The 17,315-nt window shown below is 32.8% G+C and overlaps 1 protein-coding gene across 1 annotated transcript in view; it reads left to right on the top strand.

Annotated features, from left to right (window-relative positions):
* LOC132560126 (paramyosin-like) overlaps window positions 1–15,917 on the top strand; it is a 38,032-nt gene extending 22,115 nt beyond the window's left edge. The window contains exons 13-19 of the mRNA XM_060224774.1: window positions 2,845–2,862; window positions 4,729–4,848; window positions 5,437–5,513; window positions 5,776–5,866; window positions 7,703–7,789; window positions 9,359–10,093; window positions 15,650–15,917. Of these exons, the coding sequence (XP_060080757.1) occupies window positions 2,845–2,862; window positions 4,729–4,848; window positions 5,437–5,513; window positions 5,776–5,866; window positions 7,703–7,789; window positions 9,359–10,075 (1,110 nt within the window). The 3' untranslated portion in view covers window positions 10,076–10,093; window positions 15,650–15,917. The remainder of the gene's footprint in view (window positions 1–2,844; window positions 2,863–4,728; window positions 4,849–5,436; window positions 5,514–5,775; window positions 5,867–7,702; window positions 7,790–9,358; window positions 10,094–15,649) is intronic.
* The last annotated feature ends 1,398 nt before the right edge of the window (window positions 15,918–17,315 follow it).

Here is a 17,315-nt window from a genome sequence, read left to right as displayed (position 1 = left end):
TTAGAGAAATGTCTTGATATATTCAGTGATTAGGGAAATGTCTTACTGACATATAGAGTGGTTAGAGAAATGTCTTGATATATTCAGTGATTAGGGAAATGTCTTACTGACATATAGAGTGGTTAGAGAAATGTCTTGATATATTCAGTGATTAGGGAAATGTCTTACTGACATATAGAGTGGTTAGAGAAATGTCTTACATATTCAGTGATTAGGGAAATGTCTTACTGACATATAGAGTGGTTAGAGAAATGTCTTGCTGACATATTCAGTGATTAGGGAAATGTCTTACTGACATATAGAGTGGTTAGAGAAATGTCTTGATATATTCAGTGATTAGGGAAATGTCTTACTGACATATAGAGTGGTTAGAGAAATGTCTTGCTGACATATTCAGTGATTAGGGAAATGTCTTACTGACATATTCAGTGATTAGGGAAATGTCTTACTGACATATTCAGTGATTAGGGAAATGTCTTACTGACATATAGAGTGGTTAGAGAAATGTCAGTGATTAGGGAAATGTCTTACTGACATATTCAGTGATTAGGGAAATGTCTTACTGACATATTCAGTGATTAGGGAAATGTCTTACTGACATATAGAGTGGTTAGAGAAATGTCTTGCTGACATATTCAGTGATTAGGGAAATTTCTTACTGACATATTCAGTGATTAGGGAAATGTCTTACTGACATATTCAGTGATTAGGGAAATGTCTTACTGACATATTCAGTGATAAGTGAAATGTCTTGATATATTCAGTGATTAGGGAAATGTCTTACTGACATATTTAGTGATTAGGGAAATGTCTTACTGACATATTCAGTGATAAGGGATATGTCTTACATATCCAGTGATTCGGGAAATGTCTTACTGATATATTCAGTGATTAGGGAAATGTCTTACATATTCAGTAATTAGGGAAATGTCTTACATATTCAGTGATTAGGGAAATGTCTTACATATTCAGTGATTATATTCAGAAATGTCTTGATATTCAGTGGGAAATGTCTTACATATTCAGTGATAAGGGAAATGTCTTACATATTCAGTAATTAGGGAAATGTCTTACATATTCAGTGATAAGGGAAATGTCTTACTGACATTTATTGATTAGGGGAATGTCTTCATTATTGGCATGTTCTTTGATTGTCTTTCTGACTTATTAATGACTAGGAAATGTCTTATAAACGTGTATTTGACAGATATAAATGGTGAAGGAAGAAATGTCTTATACTATATAACAAGATAAAAATATTATACACAAGATGTTTCATGTGACTGGAATTCAGTAACTAATGGACACATAGAGTAAATATAAATAACTAGGCTATGTCACTCCACTTATATGTATAATAAGACTGTGTATTTTTGTGACAAGATGTCAAGTCTGCTTCCTGTACAGAAACAACATTTTAAATGCTTTTTTGTTGATCTTTGTTCTTAATATATTCATGAAGCAAAAATTAGATTAGCCACATTCTGGATGTATGTAAATACATGCTGAGTGATATACTATTTAATATTAAGTATTCAAACTCTGGTGCTCATAGATGTGTACTGATATCTAGCTCCAATCATTGTATCCCATTTTATATGTACAGAACAGCTCTGTTACTGTCATGTTTTTTCTATTGATATTTTTATGTGAACAAATTTCAGTACGTCGTTACCAGATAAAGTTTGAATCGTAAGGAGTGTAGTGAAATTCTCCCGAGTTTTGAGAGCAGAATGAACAATATTCCTGCTAATAGACATTCGTTATTTTGAATCTTTGTATTTTTACTTTACAGAAATCAGAGGTATATAGACTGTATGTAGTGGTATATATGTATTATCACAGTGCTTTTAACCAATATTTAGATGATAAATTAGATTCTTTTCTCTATCATTAACATATTGTTGTTGTTCTTAGATCTTTTGTACGAATTTTATAATCGAAAATCTTACGTGACATTAGACCTGAATGGTTTTGAGATGAAATATGTGTGTATGTTAAAGAGGGTATCTTACAGCAGTGTCCAGGTCATATTGAATTGATAAACTTTGGCCAGTTATATATAAGCTCAGAGGGCAAGACAATCGTCTGACATGACTTAATTATGACGTCACTATAGTGGTATGACATGTGTCATGCAATTTTCATGACATGAGCATATTACATGGTTGAACAGGTTTGTTATTTAGAATTAATTGAACTCTTTTGTAATATATTGTAGACCAGAGTAGAAATTTGTTGCTTTATGATGAATTCACATCAATATTTTTAAAAAAGAATTTAATAAAAACATTCTATAATCTTTATCTATCTCACTTGTATCGTTGTCAACATATTGATGTGAAATTTATCTGTAGAGTTGAAAACTATGAAAGTTTCATTAAATTTGCTTTAATTAAGGTTTATTATGTAGAATAAACAGATTATGTCCTGTACTTTCATGTTTCAAAAATATTGTTAAAGTTTCATTAAATTTCACTTTAACTTAGATTTCTTATGTAGAATATACAGATTATATCCTGTACTTTCATGTTTCAAAAATATTGTTAAAGTTTCATTAAATTTCACTTTAACTAAGATTTCTTATGTAGAATATACAGATTTTGTCCTGTACTTTCATGTTTCAAAAATATTGTTAAAGTTTCATTAAATTTCACTTTAACTAAGATTTCTTATGTAGAATGTACAGATTTTGTCCTGTACTTTTATGTTTCAAAAATATTGTTAAACAACGATCAGACCACCAATAGCAACTGGTTGTATAGAGTATAGACTACTGAAACTGATTAAGTTCTACTGGTGTAATACAAATATGTTTTGTATTGCTTTTTACTACCATACCAGGAGGCTGAACAGCGAGAGGTACATAGCACCTTATACCATGTGTTGTGTAGTAGACATTTTATTTCCTACTTTTGTTGATTTATTTTAGATAGTTGATTTTTTTTATCTTAATTGATGTCCTTAAAAACGTAGTTCAAAATACACTGTTACAGATACAATGTAGGATTTTTAATAATTACATCGTTTATTAGTTCTTTCTACATAGATTAAATAATTTATCCCAAATCTAAACTAGGTATAATATGTCCGTTTTTATCTGAGATCAAGCCGAAGCTTTCTATTGTCATTAATTCTAGCGGCTAACTTTCAATTTCTTGCCCAACATAAAGACAAAAATAGTCAGTAAATCTTATTTCTTTATTGTTAACAATTTTCTCTATCAGCTTTGTCTACCAGAGAGAGAAGCTTAACTTATATTGCTTTAAAGTTTAGTCAAACAAAAACCTTCAGTTATTTTTTCCCTGAGACTTGAAGTTTTGAGAGTAAATTAAAAAACTGTGGCAAGTATGAATAGGTATGTCCATACATACATTAGAGTTTTTCAATATTTGCTTATTACACTCTATCTCCCAATGATAAACCAATCTCCCAGTATGACATCACATTTTGCAGTGGTCTTGTAAATTTATCCAGAACTCATTACCAGCTATAAATAGAGTATATCGACAAGGTCATGTGAAAACTGAGATGGATCTATAAAATACCTGTTCACCTTTGTGGGATTCATCTATAGGTGTCCTTTTTATTTTCCTTGTATCAGCATGTGGTGTGCTGTTCTATTTTTGTTCTGCACTGTACATTTTACTTACATACCAGTGTTTAGTTATGAGTACCCAATATTTATTTCAGTTAATTGGTTCTGCCCTGTTTTGTGTAATGTTTGCTTGTCCTTTTTTTATCTGTGTGATGTCTCTTCTCTCCTTCAAAATAGCTTCTGTGTGGTTTAAGTGCTTTACAAACAGCATCTGTCATGTCATTATATTTGGATGTTTGAACGACAATTTTTTTTTTTATGTGACTAGGGTCAATACACACAGATACTACTGGTTGGATTCCTGCTGGTCTGTGTTTTAGTTCACATAACCATAAATGTGCTTGTACATATCACTTGTAAACATGGAAACTGCTTTCTCTTATACTAAAATAGATGTGTTTTGAGGAAAATGACAAATTGGTTCCTGATCTTTTTAGAGTTTCTATTAAAATGAAGTGATACATATAGACAATGGGCAATGTTAAAAGGAGAAGAGATAAAAATGATTAAGATAGTCCCAAGTATTGTTGTGTGTGGAGTGTCAGGAAGTGTCACATCAAATCAGGTTAGGAACTCAAAAGAAAAAAGTTTTAATGATAAAATTTTGGAAAGTAGAACTGCTACTATTTCATTGGCAGAGTAGGTAAACTTTCTTACAGAATTGCAATTAGTTAAGCTTGTGGAAATCTCTTTAAAGAAAATCCTTTTGTTGGATTTTTTAAAATTCAATTAGTTTGAAATAGTTTGCTTTTTATCCATATTTTTATTTCATTGAAGGAATTGAATTTAAAAAAAAAAAACAGCTATTTTTTCAACAGCTGTATTTTCATGTTTTATTTTAAATAATGAAAAATAACATACAAAATATTACATAGTCATGACTTTTAATGTGAATTACATCATTTGTTGATTTTGTTTAAAATGATCAACAGTACTCAGCAATATGAAGAAAAATTCTAGTTTTAACTGCTGATTTTGCATGTGACAACTCTTTTAATAGTATTGGGGTTATTGAGAATACTTTACAGTGATTCAAGCAATGCAATAATCTACATATTAGGTATTTAATGTGGAATTTTATGAAATATATATTGTTGTCACTGATTCCGATATCCTCTGTATCCATGCAGGCATCACAAAATCTGGCCGAAAGTTTACGTGAGAAAGTGGATACAATATCAGCCTGGCAGGACCAAACCGGTCAGACAATTAAAGAGTTGAGTTTAGGAGTACAGCGACTTCCTGAGGAGGTAGGTAGCTGTAGTTTGGTGGGTCTGAATATCACAGAAAACCAAAGTGCTGAACCTAGAAGTACAGTGACTTCCTGAGGAGGTAGGTAGCTATAGTTTGGTGGGTCTGAATACCACAGACAATCAAAGTGCTGAACCTAGAAGTACAGCAACTTCCTGAGGAGGTAGGTAGCTGTAGTTTGGTGGGTCTGAATACCACAGACAATCAAAGTGCTAAACCTAGAAGTACAGTGACTTCCCGAGGAGATAGGTAGCTGTAGTTTGGTGGGTCTGAATACCACAGACAATCAAAGTGCTGAACCTAGAAGTACAGCAACTTCCTGAGGAGGTAGATATGACAGACAATCAAAGTGCTGAATCTAGGAATACAACACCTTCTTGAGGAGGTCTGTTGCCATTGTTCGGTTATTGTCATTACACATAATTCAAGGGAGACAACCCTTTAGAACCAGCATAATCTATCTGATAGTACAGCTGGCAAGATAACTTACAGACTCAAGATCACATGATAACAATGACCAGTTTCTGATGTAGTATTAGGAGAATTTCTATGTGAGCCCCTGGTCACTTTGTTTTTATTATTTACAGATATACAGTATACAGGAAAAACAGACATTGATGAAGTCAGAGTTGAATTCTAGAATGACAGCAGAGGCAGACTCCAGGTAAAGAATTATATAATGTATTTATCATACCATCATACCATTTCATACTGTCATACCGTTACCTCCTTCTGGCTTTATATGTAATCAATTTTAAAGTATGATAAAAAACAAACATTGATCTGAAAACACAACTGATCACAAATATATTGATGTTAAATAACTCTAACACCACCAGTGAGTGACAAAACAAATGATGATCTCCTAAAGACTTATAAATGTTAGAAACACAAAGCTCTATTACAAATTTGTTGTTGTGTTACAGGATAAGAGAAATAGAGAACCTGAAACAGGAAGTACAGATGTTGAAGATGAAGCGAGAACCTAAAGCAGCCACTATATCTGATATAGAAAATGTAAATATTGCACTAAATGGTTACTACTGGTGCTTGGTGTTGTGAGGGTTGGTGTTGTACAAATTATGTGTTTGATTGTTATATAAATACATACATATTGTGATATCTGTATACATTGTCAGGAAAGCGTCATAAGGTTTTATTCTGAAGAAAACAAAATTTGGAAAAAATGGAGAAAAACATAAAAAAAAAAATCAAATTTTAGCATTGAAATTCTCAGCTTGTGTAGGATTATAAAAGTTAGAATAAAACAGTCTAAAAGACATGTAAATATTTACTCCTGTATATTAATTGTTGTCTATGTGTTAGTTTGTATTGATTCTTTGATGTATAAGTGTTAACTTTTTATAAATGTAAGAAAGCTCACACAGTGGTGTGTCTCTAATTCCTAGGAAGTAATGATCTGTCGAGTTTCCCTAATTTTGTCAGATTTGATGTAAAAAATTCTGGTTCTGTTGAAAATTTATCAATAAATGAAAGATTTTTATCAGTGTTAATTATATGAACAAATGTTAATTTTTGAAAATTGTTCAATGTAAAGTATCATTTTAATGCTAATTCTGGTAAAGAGCCTACTAACCAACTTGTACTGTAATTTGGATGTTCCTCTCCAGTTGCTCAAAGCTTCGTCAGAGTTATCCAGTGGTTAGTTAAAATGTTCAAATACAAATTACACACAAAAATTTCCTGCTGTACACAGCTTTGTGAAGACAAATCAGATTGATATTTTGTTTTGTAAGTTCTTTGTTTTGAAGTTGCAACAGTTTGAATTCTTTACCTTTCATCAAGCTTTGAGCAACTGGGACATGGTGTACATGGCCACCCCCAACATTAACTGTATGTACTGAGTAGTTTTAAGTCCATGTGACTGATATGTTTTCTATTTGCTATACAAAGCCACCAGAATCAGGAGGAACTAGTAACACTGAGGTTTGTTTTGTCCCAGTGATAACCATGACAGTGTCACCTGTGGCACGATTAGGTTCAGTGCCAGGTGTCGCTCCTGGGTAGTCTCCAGACTTTTGTTCCTTTTGTAGTTTGAATCTGTTTGAACCTTTGCTTTAATTGTAGTAGTAATAAATGTATAATTTATTGACAGAAAAAGTATGATAATAGAGGCAGTTTTTCTAGCCTTTTGATTTTTATTCATATGGTGTATAACAATGATGGTAAGTTGTCCTATGAGTTTTGATATGGTATCAATAGAAATTAAGGCCTTTCCTTCCTATTTGCTATAAAGTAGAGAACAGTTTGCTGGGGTCATCCATTCCTGGTAGCCGTATATCAAGACATGTTTTCCCATTACTATTGAAGATACATGTAAAAACTACAAGCAATTATTAAAATGACTTATTTAGCGTGAAAGCATTTCAAATATTCAAAGAAATTTTCCATTGCTGATGGCGTCTTCTACATATTTACTGTATTACAAGATAATAATCGATTTTCCTAGCTCATCTGTTTAAAAATGCAAAACATGTCTTAACATCAGCATGTGTGAAATTAGTTTGAAGCGATATTTGTAATATTAGTGTAGTTGATAATGTCATTGTAGAGAACGATTTATAAAATGCTATGGTTTATCTTGTGTTCAAAAGGGACTGAAGTGTTTCATTTGTCTTTTTAAATTCTGTTCAATATAGATTATACTGAATTTATTAAGTAGAATTCGTAATGTAATAAATTAATACTGGAAATTCTGGTAAACAGTGTTCAGTATTTTATTCTTTATTTTTTCTGTAAAATTAAAATTTTTTCCTATCTAATTTTGTTTTTCAGACATTAAAAGACTTGTTATTATCATATCATTATATGGATGTCCATTTGTGTTGACAGGTACAAGCCAGTGTTCGTCGTTTGGCAGATTCAATCCAAACAGTGAAGACAGTTCTTGGCATGAAGATACAATCAGAACAAAAACTGGTAGGTTATCTCCCCTGGCACTGGCTCCTAAAACACAATATACTGCATGTATGCTCTGTCATTGTCATTATTCTATGCAACAGAAAATGAAACTCATTTTTACACCAGTGTTAAGCTTTGTTCACCTGATCTATATACCTGAAGTTTGCTATGTAAGGGCACCATCCAATGAAGATTTATCATCACTTGAATAATTGTGAAAGTAGGAAAATACAAGAACTAATGGATATCTACAAAATTTAAGACCCTTAACCAGCCAGTCCAGTTGTATTCATATCATCTTCAAAAAAATTATCACTGTAAATCATGTACCACCTCAAAGAAAAAGATCAACTTTGATAAAAAGACAGAAAAAGTTTTTTTTTCTTTCATCTTAGAGGAAGATAATTTGATAAATAAATCAACAAAACAAGAAATCTATTGTTTTTAATGGTTATGACTGATGGAAGTGTACCCTTTACCTTACGCAAATAAGATACTGATTTGGTGAGATTTTAGTACATGTTGACATTATGGTGAAGATTCGTGACCATTTTCTTCTAGAGTTTGAAGTCTTTCGAGATGTTTAACTTGGTATAAGATACATGAAGAATTGTGTTTAAGTTTTCATGTTAAGGTATTGCAGTCAAATAAATATCGTTGGTAATTATGTAGGTTTTCGTTGTTCCATGTACGGCTTATAATGACATCCCAGTGGCAGAGAGTGTTATAATATCCTTTTCTAGGTATGGTATCTATGTAGAGTATTCCATGATAGAAATCCCAGGAACTTTTTCCTTTAATATACATATTTATCTATGTAATACCATATATGGTAGTTGACATATCCTGAGCTTTTCCCCCATGTTGATATATATGTATCTATATATAGCTCTATATAAAGTAGCAGGCATCCCAAAAGCTGATTGGTTAGAAGTACAGTAAATGTATAAAAGTAAAAATTTTCTTTTTAAATTCAAGGAGGATGAGTGAATTTCAAAATCAATGGATTAATTATCATGATCTGCCTTAAAACATAAAGGCAATCATTTTAGTCAGTAAATATCTAGTATATGTAACTGTTAGTGTCACACTTTGGAGGGTACTTTGCTTCACTAGTCTGCACCACAATGAATTAACCAGGCTTTAGCTTTCTCCTCAATTTTCCCCTGTACAGGTATAAAACTGTTTATACATGTAGTTAACATTTACATACTGTCTTTTTGAGACATATGACATGTTTTATATCATTTAGAAGAGACTGAAGGATATTATACAACTAAGCAAATAATATTAAAGTAAAATAACTGAAAACAATATGAAATTATTTATGCTATGATAAGCATGATTTCTGAATTATTACATTGATGTTCTCTGTTGTTGTTGATATTTAGCCAAGGAAGGTTAGTTTGTGCATGATAAGTCTGCTGATGTTATGCTATTTCAATATATTGTGCTTTTTAATTTTTTTATCTTATTGAAGCCAAAATGCTAATCATACATTCTTTAATGGATTTTATCAAAAATTGAATGTAATGATGTTTTGCCATTTAATGATCATTATGCTGATATCTGTGCTAAAACTTACAGAGAATTGATGGTTTGGAAGACCTCCAAACTCAAATACAGCAAATAAAAGTGAATGCAGGGATGCCTAGTTACCGTGGTCACCCAGAGTACCTTCAGGGTGATATGGGCTATAACTGGGATGACCAGGACAATCAGTATGGCTATGGGAGTAAGGGAGGTTACCAGGACCATCCCAGTAGTCAGTATGGTTATGCTGGCAGGGGTAAAGGTGGTTATGCACAGGATGATGAGAATCACCCAACAGATCGATCTGACATGAAGACGAGAGGAGGAACGCGTGACTTTGATACAGGTTATGGGACAGCAACAGACAATGGTTATGGCACAGCGACTGGAACAGGATACGGGACAGCTACAGACACACAGATGGGTATGATACCAGAGGATAAGGAGTCGTACAATAAAAGTCCTGTGCCTAGTACAGGCAGCGCTGAACAGTACAATGGGAAAACAACTCCCAAACAATCGAAAACTGCACAAGGTGGTGTCTCACCCACCAATGGTGTTAACTCAAATCCTCCGTCCCAGAGAAATACGCCCAACCGCAGTCGTAATAACACTCCAGGAGGGACAAAAGCCAAAACACCTTCACAAAGTCGTACAAACACTCCAGGAGGAACTAGTGTTAAGGGTAAAACAAACAACAAGTCTCGACGAAACAGTCAGGACTCTACAGCCACAGAGACCGCGAGGGGACCCGGTCTGGCAGAGGTGTAGAAGACGATGTAACAGTTGGTAGGTTAGAAATACCCAGACTGGGTCATATACACAACTGACAACCTGTCACCCTCTAACACTTCAGCTTCAACTAGCTGCTACGATTGAAGCTAGGCTTGACAAGATTATTCGCTTATACTAACTGCAAAATTACAATGCATGCAAGGCTCCTTACAGGAACATTGTTTGAACCATGTTGCAAGCTCACCTAAGACAATTTTTCCATGACTATTTTGATGGGGGGAGGGGAAATCACTCAGATATTCATTTTCATTTGAAATGAAAAAGAAAAAAATCTGAAATAAAAAAAAGAAATATCAGTGTAGAAATGACTTCCAGATTGCAAAATGGTCCATACTTATGTATTGTATGAGATGCTAATCTAAACTTACTCACTTACTAATCTGTTTCAGTGCTAATTGTAGTTAAGGTGGCTGTTCTTTTTACTAACTGACTTGTTTTCAGGCTCAAATAACAAAGCAATTAAATAATTCCATTTGTTCAAGACAAATTGCATTCAAACGAGTCCCAGTTTGATCTTGTTGGTTAAGTCTAGTATTAGACAATATGCACTCCATGGTTGTGTAAAGAACATATAAATGATGCGAAAATTATGTACCAATACCAATTAAAAGTGTATATTGAGAGACTGTTTTTACTGCAGTCAGTAGACATTCTTGGACAAGTGGAAGTATTTTTTACATTTTTTCAGCTTCAGCATTCTGCAAGTTTTTGGCATTAGGCCTTGGAGCCTGGGAATTAACACTTTACCTTAATTTTACTTTTAAACAATTGGTTTTGTTATATTTAGCGTACAGAAGATGTTGAGAAGTTGCAGAAGGAGATTTCAATTTTAAGGACAGCAATTGAGCCACTTGTTAGAAAGCCTCTGCCGCGCTCCTTTGTAAAGGACTCGGCAAGTGGCAGTAGAGCTGACGATGCTACCCCTGAGGTTAACAAGTGGAGTGTACCCAACGCCTACAAGTAAGTCTGGTGGTGTATGTTAAGAAGGATGTATTGACAGGAACAGCCCCTCACAGAGTATATTATTATGTAGTTATGATGGGTTGGATAAAACACTCAGAGATATTTAGGTTAAAAAATGAGAATTTGTTGATTTTCAACCGAAGGGTAAACTATTTATCAATGTGCCACATAAATGTAGTCCTTGGCTTTATCTTTTTCTCCCATCTCTATACACAAGTTTGGTAAGATGTGACATCAACAATGCTTATGAAAAAGTTCATATAGCAAAATTTCTTAGGCATTGAAACATTAGCATTATATACCTCAGATTTAAATTGGAACCATGCAAGACTTTCATGACAAAAAGCATGCAGTTTCTATAACACGCCATGTAAAATATTCATTGGCAGCTAGTGTTTTGTCACTGGGTGCATCTTTGTGAGATACAGCTATCTTACACTTGTTGAGGTTGGGAGAAAATGATTTTGTCACAATTTTATCTACAAGTTATTTAAGAACAGCTTTAAACTTACGTCCTACAGTTTCCCATTATCCTTCAGCTACGACTAGCTAGTAACATTCAACACACATCAAAGATTACATGTCTAGACAACACCAATATTTTGTCCAATAAAGTCAAAAGTAACCAGCAAACCAAGCACCAAGACTTGTCAAATAGAACCACAGGTAACAAGCAAACAAAACACCAAGACTTGTCAAATAGAACCACAGGTAACCAGCAAACCAAACACCAAGACTTGTCAAATAGAACCACAGGTAACCAGCAAACCAAACACCAAGACTTGTCAAATAGAACCACAGGTTACCAGCAAACCAAACACCAAAACTTGTCAAATAGAACCACAGGTAACCAGCAAACCAAACACCAAGACTTGTCAAATAGAACCACAGGTAACCAGCAAACCAAACACCAAGACTTGTCAAATAGAACCACAGGTAACTAGCAAACCAAACACCAAGACTTTGTCCAATAGAACCAAATGTAGCCAGTGTCACCAACACTATGCCTTTGTCTTACAGAGCAACAATATACAAACTTAAAACTTGTATCACCAACACCATGTACTATTTGCTATTTTAGTCCATCAGTTGTGTGTATTACAAAATTCTGATAGATGTATGTAAAGATATTGTAAAGTAAAACATTGATGTTGTTGTTAACACAAAAAAAAAAGATGTGAAAGTCATGACATTTTAAAACATTTGTAAAATACTTTGTTGCTTAGGAAAGAATTTAACAATGATGTTACCAAACTGATTTGTTTTCCTTATTTCTGTTTAAGTGATAGTTAGCGAGTTTACAGGTATGACTTTAAAGGTTTGATCCACTTGATGTCCTGTAAATCTGTCTCACTGCTGTTGTACAGTAGTCATACAATCTCAATGTTGTCACACAGCTCCCATCTGGCATACAGTTTCACTGCTGTCGTACAGTCTCGATGTTGTCGTACAGTCTCACTGCTGTCGTACAGTCTCACTGCTGTCGTACAGCCTTGCTGCTGTCATACAATCTCAATGTTGTCATACAGTCTCACTGCTGTCGTACAGTCTAAATGTTGTTGTGGTTGTCGTGCAATCTCATTGCAGTTTGCTGTCAGTGTAGTAACATTTCATTAGTCTCTACTAAAAAGAACAAGTGTACAGTGAAACTAAAGTGGATGGTTAGTAACATGTCCAATGTACTAAAAGCATAAAACATCATGGAATAAACTACAAAATGATGCCAAATAGTTCAGGAAAACCAGAGTTTGAAGAGGCAAGTGGCAGAGTGGAGCATCACTCTTGCACAACTAAAAAGTCATAGCAGAAGACGCAGGAAAACAACACTGAAAGAAATTAGATAATTAAAAGCAAAGATTATAGGGAAAATATACTTAAGTAAATTGATAATATATACTGGTAACCTTTTAGCATTATACACAGTATACCTCAGAAATTTTATCATAAATACCGACAACCTTTTAGCAGTAGACCTCAATATTTTTATCATACATACCGATAGCTTTACACTGTGCAGTATATTTTATCATACATATGGCAACCTTTAAACATTATACACTTGTCATATAATGTTATGTTACCTGGTATATCTAATTGTTGTGTCTGTATTGGAATGTTGATGATATGATATAATTGTAAGATATTGTGTCTGTTAAGTGTTTTGTGACGGTGAAATGGTTATATATGTTGTAGGTATAGATGTAGGTTTTCAACATCCTTTGATTTTAGACCAAGGTTCTCACAATTCAATTTGAAATTGAAACATATATCATATACTTTCATGATGCTCAGTTTTCATGGTTTATGGAAACATTACTATTTCCCTGACTCTTCATTTTGTGGATAAATAAAGATAAAAATAGATCTGCTGACACTTATCTTGACAGCTCCTGTAATTAATTTATTAATTAAGAGTACCCATGAAATCCACAAAATAGGTATAACAGGAATATTAATGATATTCACAGAAGTCTGTATCTTACCCACTTTTAACTCAGATGAAAAGGAATGTTTTGGTTGTAACTGAACAATCTTTTCCTGTGTGATGTATATGCACATAAACTGAATTTTGGCAATACATATTTATACATACTGATGTTCTCGTTCCGTTAAAAAAAAGAGAACAAAGACCAATAAAGCTAAACCTAAAAACTCAATATCTGTATATGTATGTATAATATTGGTATATTGGATGTACTCTCTACATCAGAAACAAGTTTAAATACTTTTCAGATAAACAATTATCTTATGCATGGTGTCAATACATGAGATATCTGTCAGAAGAATACTTGTGGTGAGGATCAATTGGCCTTTCAATTAAGTCTGATAACGAGGCATCAAAATATATATAAATTAACAAAAATACAGTAAGAACATGGTATTCTGATGGTTATACACACTCAGGAAAAACAAGATCAGTCGACTAGGTTTTTTGGTCTCTTGATCTGTTGTGGATCTGCTGTATGGAAGGAAATAAGAAGATACAGAATCACATTGGGCTGTAATCAATTGTTCTGATTTAAGTTATGTTTTAGAATAAATCCTAATTTTGATTTGATTTCAGATTTTCTTTTCATTTATTCTATCTATACAATTTAATTTGTAGAATTTCATTTTTCAGTTCAGTGATTTTAAATTAGATTGTTGTGAGCATGGTGACTATGACAGAAAAATGACAAGATCTGAAATTAGGGTTCTGTGTCATCTGTAGACACTTTTAAAAATATTCTGTATAGGTTTGATTAAAGAAAGAAACATGGTAGTATGTCAGCATATATATACTGGCCAACATACATGTATTTACTGAAATTAGTGTATAGTCATCATCTACTAATAGATAAAAATCATTGTTCATTGGCAATGAAAGTAGAAATAGAATTTTAATTGTAGTCTTTAAAATTTTGAAAAAAAAAGTTGAAGACCCATTGAAAATACTTGATACAACAACAAAGTGTTGCACAAAATATGTGAGAAAATTTGTACACTTAATCTTGTCATTTTTCATGGTCAAGTATCAAATTGTGTTTGTAGGTTTTTGATTTGCCACACCCACCTGTATGAATGCTATCACTCATGCATGTGTGCCACACACACATACCATATATTTCATATAATCATGTTGTTCCATTTAGATCAGCTCATTAAGGGGAGATAATTTTGCTTTAGTATTAAAAAATCTTCTTAAATTTGTAAACATATTTTTTATCGTTAAATGGTTCTTGTAAATCTATATTGGGTAAAGAGTTTGACAACACATGGAACAATAAGGTTTGGTTTTATATGTACGCTTTTTCCTGTTCATGTGAATGCTTATCTGTTTTTGTAGAATATGTATAAATGATATCACTGTTTATTCTGTTTGTTCACTCTATTACTTTAATTGTTATACATGATAATTAGTAGACACTGTCAATTATAATTTTGGTGTCTATTTAATACCGAACTTAATCATTAATTTTATTAATCAATAACAATTTCTAAAAGAGTTGTGTTAAATTTTTCCAAGTCTCAGATTTAGCTTATATTAACCTCTGTATATAACACTTGATGTAATTTCAAAAAGTTAACCTATTGTAAAAATTTCAAAATGAATAGAGATACCACACATTTTTATAGACATATGTATATCTATGGGAGATATCGCAGATCTCAATCTAAAATATTTAGAGCTATATGTACTAATTTATATAGAGAGGTTAATTTATTACGAAGCTGAAACCTTGTGAAGTGTTTCAATAACTTTCCATTATAATAATTAACAGGGACTTCAGAAGAATATCACCATTGTCCTTATGTATATGTCAGAAGCTCTATAAGGAAATTGTGACAGAAAAAAGAAAGGAAAATCAACATTCAATATTTAATGAAAATAATACTACAGACTATCATAATAAATTTGGTTAATTGACAATGAAATTTTAAGATCTAAACGAATGTAATTATGAAAAGAAAAAATAAGAATATGTCACATTAAGGAAGCATGATTCAGTTTTTCTTGAAAGTTTTTATCTGTTTTTGTCTCAATTTTTATTTGTTTTTATCAGTAGAAATTTTCATGTGTGTATTTTATTTATTTTTTGTTCACAGATGGTCTGTATGGAAAGCTAAATGGATGTATATCTTGTGGCAAATACGTGCCAGAAAAAAAAACTCTAGTCTTGGAGTTTATCGTCCCAAGAATCCAAGACCTCTTTCTAACTCATCAGAGAGGTCTGACACAGGGGAGACAACCTCTAGAAGCTAGTTCCACAATTCCCCGTGTGAAGTGGGTTGTCAGGTCTCTGTTGAATTTTGATCGGTTAGAAGTACACTGGTTACAAGGTCACCATCAATATTCAGTTTCTAAAACAAAGCTTGATCATCAGTTGAACTGTTAAGTTACATAGTGTCAAATATTTTTCGGAAAGTGATGTGGAAAAAATGAGGTCATTTTTTTGTGTAAATATTATGCCATGTATATCAGATGTAAATTAATTGGTACTAATGATAAGCATATATAGTGCTCATATTACCCAGATCCTACCAGGAGAACAAGTGTTTCTGAGTAGTCTAATTTTATCTGAAAAAGTTACATTTTTCAAACTGGATATTTTTCATAAGTGGATCTCACAATACATGTATTGAATCTTCGATGAATAGATAAATTTTTAGTTGCAATGTTGAAATTTATTGGGAATTTGGGGTCAGTAGCGTTAATTTCAGTTCCTAAACATGTTAACACTGTGGAAATATTTTGCTTGTAAATTAGTATCCTAATTACTCTAGTTGAAATCTAGTCCTTTTTCCCCCTCTCCCCCCTACCCCCATGTTGTACAGGATGTTTAATAATTATGTTCTGTAATCTCTTGCTTAGTCTACTTTAAACTATTGTGACAAAAAGCTGTGAACTGCTGATTATATTGGTAAAATATTTAACATGAATTTCAACATTCTCAAAGCTGAACATCAATGTTTGTATTGTTTTCTGTTACAAATAATGGGCCTGATTGATATCCAAATATACTCATGTTACCCATTGTAGTCCCATAATTATTGAAATCTCTTATTATAACTTTATGAATCTATTTACAGTGTGACATCATATCTGATCCTTGTTGAGTGCTCGGCAAGCTGTGCTATAGAAATTTTACTCTTTATTGAAAATAATAATTCAGAATGAAAGTTTTTTTTTTTTATGAATCTCTGCAAGTTGGCATTTGGCCTAATGGTATTTATAGATATTTATCAATTCATTTCTCCTCCTTAGTTATACATCTTACTGCTGAACCATTGACCCTGTATATGTGTCTTACTTCTCTATTGCGAGTTTGATTTCTTGGTTCTTAACACCGGTTACCCTGGTGGTTTGTTAGTTGTAGTGGAGACCTAAGTTACACACTATGTACTCGTAGGTCTTAGTTTTGTACAAATATTTTGTTATCTTTAGTAGAACCAGGAATTTATTTACTCCGTCCAACTAGTTTTTTAGTTTATCATGCACTGTTTTAACCAAAGCTGTATTGTGATAAATAATAGGCCATTTCTGACTTCCATTGTGCATATGTCAATGGCTCAGAAATGGAGAAGCCATAGAGTGAGTAGGGAAAATGATGCAGATATGGATGTTATGGAGAGAGAATGTGTGTGAAAGGTATATACAAGGAGAAATTAAATCTCATCATCCAGCATTTTTTAATACATTAGCATGATGTAGACACCAAAATCTCCAACAGATTTCAGAATTTGTGACATTTTTTTCATTAGACAATTTTTC

This window comes from Ylistrum balloti, unplaced genomic scaffold (genome assembly GCF_031769215.1).
Source record: "Ylistrum balloti isolate Yb309-2 unplaced genomic scaffold, AGI_CSIRO_Ybal_v1 Utg371016, whole genome shotgun sequence".
NCBI lineage: Eukaryota > Metazoa > Mollusca > Bivalvia > Pectinida > Pectinidae > Ylistrum > Ylistrum balloti.
This window is presented reverse-complemented; position numbering and strand designations above follow the sequence as displayed.